The following is a 19,769-nucleotide window of genomic DNA, read 5'->3' on the forward strand; positions in this document are numbered from 1 at the left end:
CCGATCGGTGGATTGATTAGCCGAGCGGGGCGGCCGAGGGAAGTCTTCTCTCCGCAGACATGAGACATAACTCTGACGCCAAGGAGCAGCAGAAGTCATCATTCATGTCAGAGAAGCTGGTTATGATACAGTATATGTCATAATTAGGGAGAATGACTTTTCACATGCTGCTTCCAATTAACGCCGGTCCTCTTTGCGCCTCGGATAAATAAACGGATTTTTCTGGAAACATTTTTGTTGGATCTAATTTGACTCATTTGAAGGCAAAAAACATCAATAAGAAAGAACTTGTCATCATAAAAATGACCTGATTCCTCAAAACAGGAACAAAGCCATTGTTGAGACTTTTGGGTTTTTAGATTTTAAGCATAAAAATACTTCCAGACGTCATTATTACGTATTTGGGGGTCCTGACGTCTGCGTCAGTAAAGACGACAAAAAGACGCAATGTCCTTATTTGGCATCTATGGGATGGAAATTCAGCAAATTCATTTTCTATACATATGCTGGAGCCTACCCCAGCTGATTGTGGGCGAGAGGCGGGGTACACCCAGGACCGGTGGCCAGCTAATGGCAGGGCCCACATATAGACAAGCAGCCATTTTGGAATGTGGGAGGAAAGCGGAGTACCTGGGGAACCCACGTCTTCCCCTGCTAACCACTCGGCCACCGTCAACAAGGTTCCAGGTAAGCGTGTGTTACCGACCTTCACGAGTTCCTTCTGAGGCCAGATCTGAATGGGCTCCACCTGCTGGGGCGTTTGGGTCTGAATGCCGTACGTGTTCAGAAACACCTGTAATCTACACACACACACACACACACAGAATGATAAAACACTTAGTACGGTCCAACAAAAGCAGAACATGATTGTTATTAGTTTAGAAAGGAGTGAATTGAATTTGATCTTTTCCTGTTTAAATTGACCCTGGGTGCGTTCTTTCAGACGTTCTTCACTTTTAAAAATGGAGGCCAGCAATCGGCACTGGACTGCTAAGCAAAGTTTGTTTTTGATCCAAACTAAATTCCAAAACTGGACAAAGGAAAAACTCGGGGAAGTCGGTATCACGTGATGTTGATGTTTACGTTTTACTGGGCATGCCCTATCGATTATTCTGTTGGATTATAGCAACGCATGTAGACAAGAGATTGGAATATTCCTTTCCATGGATACCGTTGTTTTCGGAAAGGTCATTTGGAAAGAATGAAAGAATTATTCCCCAAATAGTTGGCTTCCCCGATCAAAATTTCCAAAAATAACAACAACCTTGTTTTGTGTCTCATACTAAGACGACTGATTGAGATAAAGTGCAACATCGATGGATACGCCGTACCTCTGGCTCTCGGCGATCAGCGCTACGTGGACCACCACATCGTTCTCGATGGGCCCCTGAAAGACAGAAAAGGTGTTCAACGTGGTTCGGGTCCGTGTGGGATTTAGACCATGTCCACACCAATAAGGAGATTTCTGAAATGCTATTTTTGATGAAACTAAGCAACCGTGGGATCCAATCCCAGCAGGACAGGATGTCGTTATTCCACATGCCGTAATCATTCCACCACTGAGCTGTGGTGTCCATCGGGTTCCCTGCCAATACCGTGAAGCAACATGGAGTTGATTGGATGTGAACCGACTTTGACGACGTAGCAGACAACATGCAAAGGAAGACAAAGGCAGCTAAAGTAACTTGTAGTACTGCCATGCGCCTCTAGAGGCAACAGTGAGGCACTCGGGGCCAAAGCAGAGGTTCCCATGCCATCTGGGACAGTCGGAGGTTCCATGAGCACCTGAATGCACCAACACATAACCAATCCCGGCTCCATAATCCCCTTCCACGGGCACTACCGGCTGCTATCGCTTGGTAACAGGCTTCCCGTTCACATTGTCACTTGGCCTCCACAATGGAGCACACAATCCTCCTTCGGTTGCTCCTTCCATCATGGAAGCATTCCATCATGCATGCAGGAATGGTGTTTCTGATGGCTGGGGTGGAGGGGGGGGGTGTTACATTACAGCAGCCTAGACCGCAAATAGGCAAAGACACGTATGACGAAAACACGTGACGCGGTCGGCAAAGTGAGATGAGCTGTACGACTCAACACAAGCGTTTAGAGCAGGAAGACCAAACGAAAGACGGCTCATTCAGAAATAATGCAGCGGGACAACCAACGTCGTGTGTTGGACAGTCCCTCGGGGGGGCTTTTGGAACAAATGACAACGGTGGTACTGCTACATCATAAGAAGATCGACTGGAGATGGTGAAACAGCCTCGGCGAAGACTTCAATAGGAATGTTAGGAATGTTACATTTTAGCTCCTGAGAGAAGTTTTCTGGCTCTCGACTTCTATCCGCCCTTGTCTTTTCTTCCCCTCCTCATTCTTCCCTTCTTACCCCTCCCTTCCTTTATGATGGTACCTCCGCCCCACCCTCGCCATTCTTCATTTGAACCTTAATCTTTCTGTCCTTCCATATTTTCTTTGCGTCCGTCCTCCGGGAAAAGAAAGGAAAGACCAATTCCCTCTCTCCTTTGTCTCGGCGTGGCGAGAGCCAGCCACCAATCAGGCGTCTGCCGGGTGGCGAGAAGTAAATCTGTTAAACAGCAATTTGGCATGAGCCGAGCCTAAGCTGCTGGCGTGGGACGCACCTGAGCCCCGAGAGCGACATCCAAAACCATCAAAGCCAAGTAGCGAGGACGCTCACGATGCAAGAAGGAGATCATAATGGCGTTAATGATGCGTGCCGCTCGTTTGGCGAAGGGAGCCGCTACTGTGGTTTTTATTTAAGCGTCAACAAGTACATACACGCTGACAGTACGTAAGTACTTGCTAGTACAACGCAGCAACTTATGCACGATGTCGTGATGCTAGTGGTACGCTGTCATCGTATGTAGTCAGGAGATGGAGTTACTACGATTGTGCATCCCTGTCATTCTGTTGAAAAACTGAAAAAACTGAAAAACCAAACCAAAATGTGAACAAGCAGAGCGCTACTTAGCTCATTCAACCCCTTTAGCGCCGACCTTTGGGCTGATCTTTCAAGGACACAGAATATCGTGTTCTACGGTTATATAAACATGGAAGCTAACAAAGGAGAGATTAGACTCCCGCCTTTCATCAGGAAAAAATAGTTTGTTTCTATCTTTTCCCGTTGTCTAGTAATCAGCAGTGAAATGTTGGTAAGTTTCAGGAAAATATCAGTTTCCGACTAAAAAGGGAGGAGAAACACCAACTATTTCCACTTTTCACATTTGGAACTAAGTGTGTGCGTGTGATTTCCCTAAAATGTCATTTTTGTTGAGAGCTGTCTCTCCGTCTGGTCTGGTCCAGTCTGGTCTGGTCTGGTCCAATCTGGTCCTGGGTTCAGTGGATTAGCAAACGAACAGAAACCAGCCACTCAGGTTGTTCCAGACAAGAGACAATCTTGTCGCCTGACGCTGCCGTTTCTCCCCGAGTGAGACATCCATTAATTTAAACATCCAAACGAAAGTTGGAGATGGAAAAGGGGGGGGGGTGGCACCGAACAAGATCTGTTTCAAGGTCGCCCCCCCCCAGTGTGCCGCGGGGCCTGGAGCGAGCGTCACATCACAAAAGGAATGAAACATTCCAAAGACTTTCAGAAAGTTGAAGAGGAAGCGGGAAGATTGTAACATATTCATATTAATTCATATTAAAATATTGTCCCCCACCCCTGAGAAAACATCAGACGTGGGGGGAGGATGATACAAAACACGCCAATTGTCCTCGAGGAGATGCCAACATCAGCGAAATAGCCGGCAACGCGAGTCAGCAGCAGCGAGATACTCGTCTCCGCGGTGTCCACGAGTGCCGCCGGCACTGGGGAGCTGCGGCTCATTGAGAATTTCAAGACGCTCGCTCCCCTCTCTCAGCCCCCGTGGAGGTGTTTTGGCCACATGCATCACGGCAGATCGTTTTTCTTTCGACCCAGTGAGATGTTTGGGCTGTAACCATGACGATGCCGCACACACACACACACACACACAGATCCATATACAGAGAGACAAATGCAGCGTGGACGCCAAACGACACGCTGCGTTCAAGTACATGTCAAGTGTTAATGCACACACGGTGTCCTCACAGGTGAAGATGTCCCTGAGGCTTTTACTGTCACAGATGACTGGATGTCACGTTTACTCACTGCTACTTGGCAAACTACACAGTCAGTGCTCTTTTCACTCGTGTGTGTGTGTGGGGGGGGCGAGACGACAGAGAAAATATGTACATAAGTCATAAATAAATAAGACACTACATATCATGCTTGTTTTCCCCATGAACATGTTGCTAAGACGTGCCAACATGTCAGTGTTGCATTGGGGGGGCGTACAGTACGGACAGTATTACAACTATTAAGTATACAAGTATTAGTACGGACAGTATTACAACTATTAAGTATATAAGTATTAGTACGGACAGTATTACAACTATTAAGTATATAAGTATTAGTAGAGACAGTATTACAACTATTAAGTATATAACTATTAGTACGGACAGTATTACAACTATTAAGTATGTAAGTATTCGTACGGACAGTATTACAACTATTAAGTATATAAGTATTAGTACGGACAGTATTACAACTATTAAGTATACAAGTATTAGTACGGACAGTATTACAACTATTAAGTATATAAGTATTAGTAGAGACAGTATTACAACTATTAAGTATATAAGTATTAGTACGGACAGTATTACAACTATTAAGTATATAAGTATTAGTACGGACAGTATTACAACTATTAAGTAGTATATACGTATTAGTATGGACAGTATTACAACTATTAAGTATATAAGTATTAGTAGAGACAGTATTACAACTATTAAGTATATAACTATTAGTACGGACAGTATTACAACTATTAAGTATATAAGTATTAGTACGGACAGTACTACAACTATTAAGTATGTAAGTATTCGTACGGACAGTATTACAACTATTAAGTATACAAGTATTAGTACGGACAGTATTACAACTATTAAGTATACAAGTATTAGTACGGACAGTATTACAACTATTAAGTATATAAGTATTAGTATGAACAGTATTACAACTATTAAGTATATAAGTATTAGTAGAGACAGTATTACAACTATTAAGTATACAAGTATTAGTACGGACAGTATTACAACTATTAAGTATATAACTATTAGTACGGCCAGTATTACAACTATTAAGTATACAAGTATTAGTACGGACAGTATTACAACTATTAAGTATATAAGTATTAGTATGGACAGTATTACAACTATTAAGTATACAAGTATTAGTACGGACAGTATTACAACTATTAAGTATACAAGTATTAGTACGGACAGTATTACAACTATTAAGTATACAAGTATTAGTACGGACAGTATTACAACTATTAAGTATACAAGTATTAGTACGGACAGTATTACAACTATTAAGTATACAAGTATTAGTACGGACAGTATTACAACTATTAAGTATATAAGTATTAGTATGGACAGTATTACAACTATTAAGTATACAAGTATTAGTACGGACAGTATTACAACTATTAAGTATATAAGTATTAGTATGAACAGTATTACAACTATTAAGTATATAAGTATTAGTAGAGACAGTATTACAACTATTAAGTATACAAGTATTAGTACGGACAGTATTACAACTATTAAGTATACAAGTATTAGTACGGACAGTATTACAACTATTAAGTATACAAGTATTAGTAAGGACAGTTTACAACTATTAAGTATACAAGTATTAGTACGGACAGTATTACAACTATTAAGTATGTAAGTATTAGTACGGACAGTATTACAACTATTAAGTATATAAGTATTAGTACGGACAGTATTACAACTATTAAGTATATAAGTATTAGTAGAGACAGTATTACAACTATTAACTATATAAGTATTAGTACGAACAGTATTACAACTATTAAGTATATAAGTATTAGTACAAACAGTATTACAACTATTAAGTATATAAGTATTAGTATGAAAAGTATTATAATTATTAAGTATGTAAGCATTAGTACGGACAGTATTACAACTATTAAGTATATAAGTATTAGTACGAACAGTATTACAACTATTAAGTATATAAGTATTAGTACGGACAGTATTACAACTATTAAGTATACAAGTATTAGTACAGACAGTATTACAACTATTAAGTATATAAGTATTAGTACGGACAGTATTACAACTATTAAGTATACAAGTATTAGTACAGACAGTATTACAACTATTAAGTATATAAGTATTAGTACGGACAGTATTACAACTATTAAGTATACAAGTATTAGTACGAACAGTATTACAACTATTAAGTATATAAGTATTAGTACAGACAGTATTACAACTATTAAGTATATAAGTATTAGTACGTAGTTTCGTAGTTCTAGGAATACTTGCTGACGGTTTAAGTGAGGAAAGATAGGATTGATTCAGATGCAATGATTAACAGAATGTAGAACAGCCTAACTTAGGCTAGGCTCTAGCCTAGCCTCGCGTAGCGTAGCGTAGCGTAGCGCAGGGTAGCATAACATAAACATAACCTAACATAAGGTCACATAATGCGAGGTAATGTAACGGAATTTGTCATAATATAGCCTGGCATACTAAAACATAGCATAACAAAATATAGGCTAGCTTTATGTAACAAAACAAAACACACATCATTAACTGGTGGCAGCATCCATTTTTCCATTTGGTATTCCTGGCATTCCTGGTATTCTCTCTGATCCCGTCACTTTAAAAGCGGACCTCCCAACAGGACACGCTATCGCCATCACCACAGTGTCATTATGATCATAGCGCCATCACGGCGGAACGTTGTGAGCCAATGTTCTGCTCCAGGACCTCGTCCTGCGTCACTGTCGAGATCACAGCTGCCTTATTTGATTTCTAAACGCCATTTATGTGGCTTGAAATAGAAAAGGAGGAGGCCCAACACGGATCACACGTGTCCTTTACATGCCGTTTACCATCTACCGCCATGGATGGCTTCAACATGGCCGCCCAAGCCGTCTCAGCAGGCGAGGATAAACGATGATGCCGGTGTCGCTTGCGATCGCACATCCACGCCCCCCACCCCTCAGCTAAATGGACCGGAACGCATTGCCCGCCCCCGTCCTCCTCATCTCACGCTCTACTCCATTGATGACGATGCATTCAGGGTCTTACGTAACAATACAGCCACAGAGTTTGTGGTGGACAACGAAAATGAATAAAATACGTAAAACCCCAATAAACCTCCAAGTTATAATTATGCTCATCACATGGATCCACCCTCACCCCCCCCCCCCCCCCCTTCCCATGCATCCTGCTTCAGCCTCGCCCAATAAGTGTGGATGACCAGCACGCCGCCTTTCCATGAACCTCCACTGCGGTTGGGTCTTACGCTACGCTGTATTCGTAGCATCTAGTATTGTTTTTAGCCGTACATGCGCGTGGGCGTCTGCGTGGGAGGGAAAAGCTCATCCAAAAAATAAATAAAAGGAGAAAATTCAAAGCGACAGATGGAGAGAAAGAGGGAGTGAGTAAGTGAGGAGGCGTCGTCAGCGGCGGCGGCGTTGCTTCATCATGCGGAGGAATTTAACGCTGACCCTTGTCGGCCACAGGAGGATCAAGCTTTGCAAAACAATATTAGTGCAAAATACGTTTCGCTAAAGTGCTTTAAAAAAAACGTAGTGTAGTGCACATTAATATTGCATGAGCGCCCCCACTGGCCAACTGAACGAATAACACCTGAATGTGGGAAAACATAAGCAAAAAAAAAACCCCCAGAAATATAAAATGCTGGACTTCCCACTGAATAATGCAAAGGTCATGCATGGGTCCGACCTACAGGATGCACATTAAGGCCACGTGTGCTACGCCATCACATAGAATATTTATATTATTATTTATTATTTATATTATCAATGTATTCTAATGATTGGCTATTTTTTTTTATTCAATTGAGAAAATTATATTCATGACAATAATTAATGTTCATATTTGATAATTACCTTAATCTCAAAATATATTTATTTATTTATATTTTTATTTATATGTATTTATATTTAAATTTATTAAATATTTATACTTTTTACAAAATTGTATTGCAAATTTCTTACATTTTTAATTTTTTTAAAAATTTAATAATAAACATGATTTTTTGTTTTTATTATCAATCTGCTTTAATAATGATTTGGAGTGCATGAGAAATTGGGAAAAAAAAAGCTCCATCTGACCACGTGGTCGTGCAGCAGCAGAACCAATGTTGTAATAGCTAACGCAGCCAACTAGCATTACTACAACTGATGAGCTCAGTGGCAGGCATGGCACAGCAACAGCTGAGTCACAACATTTTAAAGCGCATGCAGAGGCACATAAAAGGCTAACAGCCATGTTATCTCAGATTTCTGAGTTAATATTGCAAAGGGTCGCACTGATGCGTTGACCCCAAGTAAAAAAATAGCGCAGAGTCAGCAATAATGTTCCGTGTACACGCGCATGGGGGAGAGTACGCATGCAAAGGTGGAGCTAAGTGGAGCACCATCAGGCTGCACTCGAAGGCTCGCCTCACCTGCCTTGCGGACCGAACCCGGGCAACTTCTACCGTTGGACCCCAGCGAGGCGCTCTCGGCTCCGCACATGAATAAACAAACGTTCCTAATTTCCCCTGGCGGAGGGCGGCGTGGAGACGAGCTCAAACTGCTCGTTTGCAGCACAGCACTCACGTCATCACGGAGACCAGACAAAAGCGCTGAGAGCTTTCAGGCGGAAAGGAAAATCAAAAGGAATTGTCTGGGAATTTATAAAGATGGCACCTGCCATCCGTGTACAACATACAGTCTGAGACGTGTTAAAAAAATCAGGATATTTTCAGTGCATGCCAATATAACATGGGATTAAAGTTTATCATGGATAATTGGGTCCAGACCCTGCAGTGATAAGTGAATTTCTGCCAAGTAGGATTCGGTATATTAATAACCAGAACATGTTTGTAAGTCGAGTATGAAATAACGCGCGTATAGTCACTTTTACACACGGAATTTACCACTTCCACACAGAATGAGAGGAGAACCTTTTTTTCCCGCTCAGTCTCAGCCGTGGCATGTTGGCTCGGAAGCCAAAGGTCATTTCATCTAAAAGCATTACTGATGTCTGGCGACCACAATATCAAATATTATTTGTCTTTTAATATTTTTGGACTAATATGAAACCATCATTAATTAGTTTTTGAAAAAACCTGGTCCAGCGAATGATGATTGTATATAAGTTAAGAAATAAATTGTGGTAAAATAAGGCCATCCTTCATTTATAATAAATTACTTTATATATTGTTGGCCTCGTTTAAGCATTTTCAAGTACACAAGAAGAATCCAAACATAAGGCATAAGACAAAGTCGAAGACGATATGTAGTACTGCACACTGGCCACTAGGCGTCAGTAATGTTACATGGATGAGTACTGTACACAAATTGGAAGTAATGTAAACATGTGAGTCTATTTTATGTCTTACTTTCTCTTATAATGTTTGGTAATAGGAGTGTGAAGGTGACGATGGATATGTTCAAATCCGTATTTGATCCTATTTTGCAGAGATTCGCTTATCTCAGTCGGGTCGGGAACCAATTAAGCACAATAAACGAGGCAATTTTATTTTGGTATGATTTGTGTTTATCTTCTCGTGTTGCTTCCTGGCTACCATGAAGAAGGCTGACCTGGTTGGAATATCTCATGCTGACGTTGCGTTGGTCCTGGCGGGGGACGTAGCGATGGATGGGGTCGATGTCTTTGGGGCTGATCAGCTCGTCCACTGGGAAGGACAGACGCAAGGATGAGCGTGCGGACGTACATTTCAAGTCCAGTATGGACCACACCTAGCAGCTTGGCGATGCTGTAGAGGGCTTGGCCCCACAGGAAGATCTTGCCGTCGCGTCCCGAGTTGCTCGGGAAACGCTTCTGGCTCCCGTGCTTGCTTTGCTCCGCTTCCACAAAGTCTGCGGGCACGTAGTAGTACTTGGGAACGACGGCGTGGCCTGGAGTCAGACAGCACGCACTCACACGTTAGCGCACGATGCTAATAATAGCCCCATCTGCATTCTTATCGTACTATTCCACGACAGCCGAGATACTTGATGATGACTTTTCAATGATGTTCTACCTTACAATAGCGTGCTCAGGCTTCGCTACACGTCGTCACTCAGCTACGACGTCGCAGCGGTGAGATTTCTTATTTGTTTAGCAGCTGCTGCTAAAATGCTAACTCACAAACGCTAACTTACACTTGGAGACAGTGACAGTGGAGAAGGTTACGTGTGACTTGCCCTCAAAAGACTGGAAGATGATGGGTTCAAGGAGCTCCTGGTACTCTTTCACTTGAGCCTGGTTGCCCCTGAACACACCTGCAACACACACATGATGAAATGATGCAATCCGCTAGTGTGAATCTCATGATGGTAGACCACCTCCATGTATCCCACTGGACTGGACGAGCAGAGTGGTCAATAGCACTTTTGGACAATTTTGACATTTCAAATAGTATGACCAAAAAGTACAAGAAGTTTACATTTGTACATTTTGTGCTAAATGACTTTAAAAATGTTTTATTGATTGATTCAGTTTTGCTAACACGCAAAATGTCATTAAATTAAATACAAAGTTAAAATAAACACAACAAAAACAAACATTGCAGATGGGTAATTTGGAGTGTAATAAAATATTACAATGTTTACCTTAGTAAATATACTTATACTTATAGTATATTTAGTTTATATTTCTATAAATAACCAATTTATAATAGTTTTGATGTTTTACTGCAATTTCCGCCTTATTTGTTTGCTTATCAGCCCCATTTGTATTGCTTTGATGTGTCTGTACATACGGTAAATGTGATTGGATGAGCCACAGAACGACATTCAGAGGATTAAATGTTGCGTTCGCTGACATTTTCCACTACTACCTATATCGCTCCATTCACAAGTCGTCTAAGTCGTGTAAATTGGGGCGTATAGAAAAATGTCATTTGGCTGGCAGGCGGCTTGTGGCGGGCCAAGGAGGCACTTGAGGTGCGGATGGAAGGAAGGACGGACGGACGGAAGGAAGGATGGAAGGAAGAAAGGAAGGCTTACCGTCAATCATCATGAAGATGAAAAATATGGGAAACTCGCACTCGATCCCATCAAAAAGCTGTCGGGGGAAACAAGACAGGAGAGCAGGGTGTTATTGCTTTTCCATTTCAGAGAGGCGAGGGGGTCGCGTGGACTCTAAACACGGCGTGTAGCTGAACTTTTTATAGCGGGGAAAGGAGAGGAATAGAAGTAGTCCTTTGCAAGGTCTTACAATCAAGGTCGTGCTGTACGTACAGTGATGGAGCAGCGATACCAAAACAGCTCTACCTGCTGTGAACAACATCAAATGTAGCTCAGATAACTGATCATGAAAATGTAAAAAAACACAGGACAGATTACCTGCGCTGTGCAGGTGAGCAAATCGAGCACTCCATTTTTCTCGTATGCCAGTCGCAACTTGTAAACAAACATTCACTTTCCGAGGAAGACATGTTGCATGCTAGTTGTGACAAACGCTGTGTGGGGGGTGGATGGTGGGGGGTGGGGGGTGGGGCTTTTCAATCACACAAAAAGTGCAAAAGCTTTGCCAAAGACCTCCATGGTGTCACACCTGCTGCTCGTAGCGTGTGCCCGAATACAGTGCACCTTGCTGGGCCACAGCAGGTGGCTCCCTCCCCTCTATGCTGTGGTTCTCCTGGTAGTGGTGATTATAGTACGACAAATCAACAAGCAAAGTTGGTCCAATCCAAATTTGAAAGATCAGTTATCGGCATCATATTGGTGGTGCTCGACAATAACAATGTACCAATGTTAAAACAAAATTGGGGCAAGTAAATCCAATCAGTGATATTCCCGTCGGGCAAGTGCACTTTGGCATGCCTTACTGCCAAGAGTTTTTTTAAAAGCGGTTCTTGTTGGTAAAACACGGACTGCGTAATTCCGGTGGTAATTTGCAAATCTTGAAATGGACCAATCAGAATCGTTTATTTAGACCGCGGTCCGTAATCCACAGTCCGCGATGGTTTGACTAGGAAAACATCAATCATGGCGTCCCTGCCAACATGGTCTAATTCTTCAACAACTTGTGAAGGAAAACAGCAAAAAGTGATGAACCAGTGCCTCCTAAACAAGTATTTTATTAGCGGCAGCAAATCAAATGATGGCACAGGTGAGTGAATCACATTGCTGTGACAATTTGAAGTGGTCACAATGAAACACCACCGATTAGATCCAATACCAAGTGCTGATTTTGCACAAGCTACAAAATCTAGCGCTTCCATTTCTCTGTGTATTTTTCTCACCTTTGTTTCACAAATTATTGTTTGACCATTCAGCATTTTTTTCTGGATTAAAAACACTTTACTAGTACACAAATGTGTCTATTCAATAATGTTTCATTGTGGTGCACAACTTATAAATATCACTGCTTATTACGACTACGATGTGTAAGGTAGTATGGCATGCCATGTTAACATACGTACATCCTCCAAATACAATGCATCAGTACTATTATCTGATGAATTATCAGCATATATTGATATATGATATCATTATGGCAGTCTTTTCATTTTACATGGGGCAAGTTCGGGCAAGTAGTTCTCACCTTAAGGATTCCCCATGGGCAAGTCATTTTTGTTTTTAATGTAGAGCCCTGATATCGGTCTTGAGAAGCACAAAGTTATCTGTATCAGTTTGAAAAAAGCAGTCAGAATTCATCAGGAGATGTTATCTCATTGCAGCTGTGATGAGTCGATAAGAAATATCATATGATAAAACTACTTTTCCTTCCACCTGTCATTGTAAGTCTCCATTTCAGTGCTTTTCAGGACTTGACTGCATCACAATACAAATCACATGTGAGCATCGTCAGATACAAAGTCGAGAATGAGTTATGTGTGCAAGGTGGAAAAATACACGTCTCCCAAGCCTGGGGCAGTGTCTTCTGATGGCGTCAAAGAAAAGGAAAGTGAAAACGGAAGTGCTGGACCAGCGCGACCACGGTGAAGGATAGACATGCTATCTTGGCGGCTGAGGATGTTTTAGGATCCTGTGGGAAATCCATCATTGTTAAACGTGCCATCATCATCCCTCCCTCATCACCCAATCGTCTCCATGGCGATGGATGATACCACGTCCGACCGCGTCCTCAAGCAACAACACACGAGGCGTTGCTGGTCCTCTATCAGGATCCCTCTGACGCGACTTCACGGTGGCGCCACGCAGCCACGCGTGTTGTCTTCCTGTGCGTGTGTGTGTGGTGATAAACCGCCATCAGGAGGAGACACGAGAGAGGAGAAGGTGCAGAAGGAGATAGACGAGGCGCTGAGTCGAGGCAGTCACCCGGACGGGCGGCAAACCGACTGAGGTCTCAAGGATTTTTTTTTGTGCTTGAGCGACTCGGCTGATTGGTTAAACTGTCGATCATACGAGTGGCCGCACTCTGTCAAAGGTAAACAACTTGACTCCGTTGCGTTACGCTAGGTCGACCCCAGACTTCTGTTACGTGCTGGGAGGATGCTCACCCCCCGCTCCGGCATCGGGACTGGACTGCCTGTCACTGAGCTGGGAATATTACTGCTTAATATTAATATTAATCCGGATGGCCATCAAATTAAACTTCTCAATAACAAACCAAACAACATCTCTTCACAGGAAACAGTCCAAACCATAACACATGCTGACTTTATCCCAGAGGAGATTGAGGGCAGCGCCTGTGGCGTTGGATTAGCTTTTTATTACGCTTGGAAAGCCACATCCATCCGGGAACCGGATTTGGCCCGTGGAGAAGCGCCAATGACGAGTTGAGCTATGATGACTCGTTTTTGCACAATTTAAAAATGGATATGGAAGCATGGATGTATTAGGTTATAGGTGTCAAAATGGGGCCCTGAGGGCCATTTAAGGCCCACGGCACATTCTATACATAGCAAACAGCAGCAAAAAAAAAACCCAAAAAATCTAATAAAACTAATAAAACAACAAAGTTTTCAAAAATGTTATAAGAGAATAAAGTCCAAATGTTAGTGAAACAATAATTATGAAAATTTACATGAAGAAAGCTGAGAAAAAATATATATTTTAAAGCTGCAGCTATTATTATTAATATTAAAAGTTTTTAAGAAGAAAGTTTAAATATTTAGAACATTTTAAAAAAGTACTTCTGCATATGAAACTTTGGTAGTAAAGTTAATAAGCGTATTGCGGTGTTCCTCAGGTGTCTGTCCTTGATCCTCTATTGTTTCCATAAACCAAAAAGCTGCCAAAGCAATTTCAAACGCACTTTTCCAGAGTGTGGAACACAGACTATTAAAATTCACAAAATGTTCCCACCTTCATTTCCGCAGGTTTGTAGTAGCGGCGGTTCTCGTCTTCGTTGGAGGTGCGGTAGCCGTCGCGGAGGAAGCGCTTGAAGCCGTACTTGCCCCGCAGCTTGCGGACGATTTTATCCAGCGTCTGACTGTAGAGGGCGTCGTCGTCCACCGCAAAGGCGGGGTAGCTGATGGTCGGGAGCAAGGCCGCGTCCGTGTTCTAACAGCAAGAAATAAAGTCATTAAAGTCTCTTCAACGAAGCTGAGGTCTGGAAAAACAACACCGCAAGGAACCGCTCGCCATTTGGTGTTTTTGTGAACAACCTCGGATAATAACGATGTTGGATTCAATGCGGATGGACTCCACTGTGGCCGTGGTGCTACTCCATACGTACAGTACGTTACATCATTCAGGGTTCCTTCCATCCATCTTCTCCTGCCTGTCATCGTATGGTTAGAATGGTTAGATGGCTTTAAAATGAGCTAGCATGACAAAGAAGCGAGTGAGGTTTAGCTGCCGTATCCTGAGATCGTCACATGACTTAGACTCCAAAATCTTTCCTCTCCGTCATTTCTTCGGGACTTCATGAGTTCAAGTCAAGTTCTTATGAGTTAAGGATGAGAATTGACGAGACGTCGCCTTCTTATGCGAGCGACAACTTAGCATGACGAGCGGCCGCTGCTCACGTGGAACGCCCGGCGTCTCTTGACGGACGGCGATCGAACGCGTCCCAAATGAAATATTGAATTCCAATCCTCCGTCACAGGCGAGGAGGTGGCGGGATTAGGATTGATATTTCTGCTTCTTTCGACATCATCCTCCTCTGGCACAAAGCCTGTCATGTCGCCGCCAGCTTCTTCTTCTCCTCCTCAGCATCCCACAGCCGTCATGGCCCCCCGATGCTCTCATTAGCCTCCTCCCCTCACCGCCTGATGGAGGCCATTCTGCAACCCGGGAGAGAAGCGATTTTCATCCTGCATTTCCCTGAGAAGGAACTCTGCCTCTCTGGCTCTGCAGCTACTTTAACCCCCCCACCGCCCCGGCGTCACCGGAGCGTCAATAGTGATGCGCGGCGTAATAAGCGCCCCCTGTGAGTGGCGCGCATTGTTGAATTACAGACACCCGCCGACATCTTGACATCTGTCTGATGTGTGCAATTAACCTTTTAAAGTCTTTGGCACGCGTGTTGGCAGGCTTCTATTTCAGTCCGATGGCAGAAGAGGAGGATGAAGATCACAGCTGCTGGGGGTGGGGGGGTCGTGGGGCTGGGGGGGGGTTGGGGCGAGGGGCGGACCGCAGCTCCTCCGAGAGGAAACACTTAAGATTAGAGCCAATCCAGCGTGATCGGTGCTAAAATGCAGAGTTTTAGGAAAAAGCGCCCACTTGACCAAGTCGCGGACCGCCAATAGATATACATAGATAAGCAAAAGTGACAAAAAAAGGCTTCACTACACATCTTAAAATATATATTATACTTTTGTTTTGTGCAAGTGTATCAAACTGAGGCAAGTGAATTGCAACTGGCAAATGCATATGATACCAGTCAAAAGTATAAAGACACTACAGCATTCATTTGAATGACAAAGTGTCTCCAAACTTTTGATTGGCATTTCCAGTTTATGTAAGGTTCCCTATTACGCAAATGATGACTCTGACTTGAGCCCGTTTGCAGGCACCAAACGTGAGGAAAATGGCCTCTGGGCTGCCACTCGCGAGCCACATCAAGAGGCTTCACTACACATAAAAAAAAACGTAATTGAAAAAATCATTTATTTTATTTGACATAGGAGACTTGAACCCCCACCCCAAAAAAAAGGCTTTGCCAGGATTTGTTATTTCCTTTTATTTTTTGACCCAATACTTAATTTTATTTCAGCATATATAGAATAAGAGATTTGCAACTTGGGGGGGAAAAAAGGCTTCGCTACACATCCAAAAAAAAGTTTAAAGACTAATTGTATGAAACTTGATTAGGGTTTGCTTTTAACTTTTATTGTTTTTATTCGTGTATTTTATTTCACGGTGTATAGAACTTTGCAACTTGAAAAAAAAGGCTTCACTACACACCTGAAAAATGACTAATTGTATGAACCTTGGCTGTGATTCATTTTTTACTTTTGTTTAATTCATTTCTTTTATTTCACTGCGTATAGATTTGATTGTGGATAAATAATCGCTGCATCAGCTATCATTTACATTAACGGGATCTCGCTGCGAATGTCCTGAACTCCTGTTTTAATGCTGCCATTGTGTGGTGACTTTAACCACCCAGCTGGCATCGTGTTGCTCAACAGTGCCTCCACTGGTCGCATCCAAGTACTGCCTTCCCTTTTGACCCAGCGGAGGATAGCCTTTTCCTAGAAATACCGTATACTTACTTTGATTTCTGTAAAACTTGCGTATGTTTAGGTCGACATTATTGCGCCAAGAGTGGATGGCGGACTCACGTGGGAGCGAGACTCTCGGGGCAGCAGGGAGCAAAGCGTTTGTCTGTTTCTGTTGTGGGCGTCCAGGTCCACGAAGATCACCGACCAGGAGCAGCCCTGCATGTGCAAACACATCACATTGAGTGTTTAAACGGCCACCCCCCCCCCAACATGACCGCCGCTCCAAACAGACATTTGACAAGAAAAAGCACATTCAACTCCTCCGCACCGGGAGATATTTGCGGCTCGTACACGGATTTTCAAGTACAGCGTGGGAGTGCTTGAACAACAGCGAGTCAAGAGTTCGCACTTTGCTCCAAAAAAAAAACGTGTCGGCCACTTTAGCGCCTCACCGTTGGCGCTTTTACTTGAAACCAACCGGCGCTGGTGGTCTTTGACATCCAGCCATCGTCTTCTCTGCCCGCACCTGCTAAGCACTTTCTAATGTAAGTCCCATGCATTATGTACGATTATTGCCTCGCTCTGCTTTTTGCTGCCCCCCCCCCACCCCAAAAACACATCTGAGCGAGGCTTTTAGTCAAATCAGCAGCCTACTTCCTGTCGCAGTATGCAAAGTGTGTTGGATTGTGGGTCAGCGCCGATGGTGGAAAAAGCAGTCGTGATTCCGACGTGCTCCGATTCTGTGGAACGCAGAACTCATGGCCGCCGTGTGGGTGTGGCCTCCGCAGATGAAGTGGTTAAAGGATGTTAGCTAAAGTGCAGCTAGCGCTACACAAGTCGCCAAAGTTGACATTGTCGTTTTGACGTAGGAGTTAGACCTGCTTAAAAACTCCAACGCTCGCTCCCAAAGATGTATTTATATGTCTATATGTTTTTTTTGGCTATGTATATATTAATAATATTAATTATATGTTTTTTTTGGGTATCTATATGTATATATTTAATAATATTAATATATACACACACAAGTATTATGGTTGAAAAATAAAATAAAAATGACAAATTATGTATACAATTTCAAAAGTTAAAATAAATGTATGTAAGAAAATATAAAATATATAAAAATAATAAACACGAGTCAAAATCTGAAAGAAATATTGTACAAGAAATAAATAATAGCTTAATAAAATCGATCACTTTTATCAGCTGCGAGGCTGGCGGCCATGATGGGGAAAATCCAAACTTCCCAAAACACGGCGCCGCTATTCACAAGGCACAAAAACGGAAACGTGACGCCATCGTGATTCACGGGCCGGGGAAACCAGAGGAATGATGGAGGAAGAAAGGAAGGAAGAAAGAAAAGAAGGAAGGAAGGAAGGAGGAGCTGAGCCAACACGAGAGAGCGGTGGACACAGACGCCACCTCCATTAGCGGCTTCTTTCATCACGGCACGCTAGGCGGGAAAACGACAATTAAACGCTGATGTGTTGAGGCTGCCGATCAAAGACGGGAAGCGAATGCGGGCCGCGATGGTCTTCACCGCAGCAACGTCGCATCACGCAAGACGCTCCAAAGTCAAAATGCGACAAGTTCTCAAGGCTGCAAAGCGTCTTTCATGGGAAGTTCACGCTCTGTAGGACGTTTTGGAGCGTTCCTTCCAGTGAGCAGTCGGTGTAAGTCCATTCAGTGAATAAACAACAACGTTTACGGTCATGGGCTGCTGTGGCTGTAGGCAACCTCATGATGTGACGCCTGAAGTATCACGGCTGGTCGGCATTCACCATCTTTTATTATCCTTCCCACTTTCTCATGCACTACGAATCATTGTTAACATTGAATAATTGGCACATTTATTTAACACTTTTTCCAGCGTGAGCCACATAGTTTATTTAACACTTTTTCCAGCGTGGGCCGCATATTGTGAAATGAAAGGTAAAAAGTGACATGATTTTCTATATCGCATCTCAGTTTGCAAGCTGTTTTTTTAATGTTCCGATAATTATTTCCTGATCATGCAAAGCGATATAAAAAAATATACTGTATACAACACGTATGTATGTGTTCATTCCATCACAGGAGATATCGGCTGATATCGGTATCGGGAGTTGGACAATATCGGCATATCAGTTTTTGGTAAAAAAGCCAATATTGGACATCCATGTAATTTTACGATTTTTTTTCTTTTTCTTTCATAATATTAAGACTAAAAAACAATGTACTTTTTCTTGAATATTTCAACTTTGTGTCTTAAATGATGTTATTTTTCCTCATAATACTATGATGTTATTCTTGTCAAATTAGGGCTGATTTTTCCATTTTCTTGTACAGTTCTATATTTTTAAAGTGCCCCCCAGGCCGTACTTTGGACCCCCCCGTGTCTGGTATAGAGTCTAGGCCTCCAAGTGCACAGCAGTTTGTGGCAGTGGGGTTTCCTGCTTACCTGGTTCCCAAACAGGTTAAATCCATTGATGGCCTCCAGAGCAGCTTTGGCCAAACCTACCGAGCTGCAGAGAAGAAATAGAAACGTGAGACATTGCAGACACGCGTTCACGCAATAAGGAAGATGTGACCGGAATTTAGTCCGAATGCAGCACGCCACTGCATGGCTGCCGACTGTGATTGTACCGCAATGTGAATCAATTTCACTGCCGTGTCGTTTCCACTCTGCCAAAGTGTCCCGAGGCGGGAAGGAAACATGGCGGCAAGTGTGCTGACGCGTCAGAATACGTCCAATGTCGTTAGCGGGGCGGGGATCGATAGCCGAATGTAGCCGATGGCTACATGGTGGCCACGCGTGGGACTCTTTGGATTCCTTGATGATGCTGACGATGCGGTACATTTTCCCTTTCCTTCCACAGATAGCTTTGGTTCTGCTGTGGGGAATCCAGGATTTCTGATGGCTCAGCCACATCTGGCCAGCAGAACATCCTCCGCTCTGCAGGGGGCAACGCAGATGACGTCTACACCGTCTATTTGTATTTGTTGGTACGTGTTAGCCCTTCACATAAATCTCGATGTCTAACTGCCGTATGGAGGGCCAATAACGACACAGACAACTCCTACTTTTCTTTACATTCTTATT

General features: G+C 42.9%; 1 protein-coding gene across 5 annotated transcripts in view; it reads right to left on the bottom strand.

Moving 5' to 3' along the window:
• Positions 1–19,769, bottom strand: part of phkb (phosphorylase kinase, beta) — a 52,532-nt gene that overhangs the window by 16,005 nt on the left and 16,758 nt on the right. For all 5 annotated transcript variants that reach the window (XM_078795546.1, XM_058088773.2, XM_058088780.2 and 2 more), the window contains 9 exons: positions 19,128–19,191; positions 16,808–16,903; positions 14,382–14,579; positions 11,112–11,169; positions 10,308–10,385; positions 9,861–10,019; positions 9,702–9,796; positions 1,332–1,387; positions 707–800 (listed from right to left, as the gene is read on the bottom strand). In XM_078795546.1, the coding sequence (XP_078651672.1) occupies positions 707–800; positions 1,332–1,387; positions 9,702–9,796; positions 9,861–10,019; positions 10,308–10,385; positions 11,112–11,169; positions 14,382–14,579; positions 16,808–16,903; positions 19,128–19,191 (898 nt within the window). The remainder of the gene's footprint in view (positions 1–706; positions 801–1,331; positions 1,388–9,701; positions 9,797–9,860; positions 10,020–10,307; positions 10,386–11,111; positions 11,170–14,381; positions 14,580–16,807; positions 16,904–19,127; positions 19,192–19,769) is intronic.

This window comes from Doryrhamphus excisus, linkage group LG13 (genome assembly GCF_037039965.1).
Source record: "Doryrhamphus excisus strain RoL-2023G ecotype Guam linkage group LG13, RoL_Dexc_Guam_v1.1, whole genome shotgun sequence".
Taxonomy (NCBI): Eukaryota; Metazoa; Chordata; class Actinopteri; order Syngnathiformes; family Syngnathidae; genus Doryrhamphus; species Doryrhamphus excisus.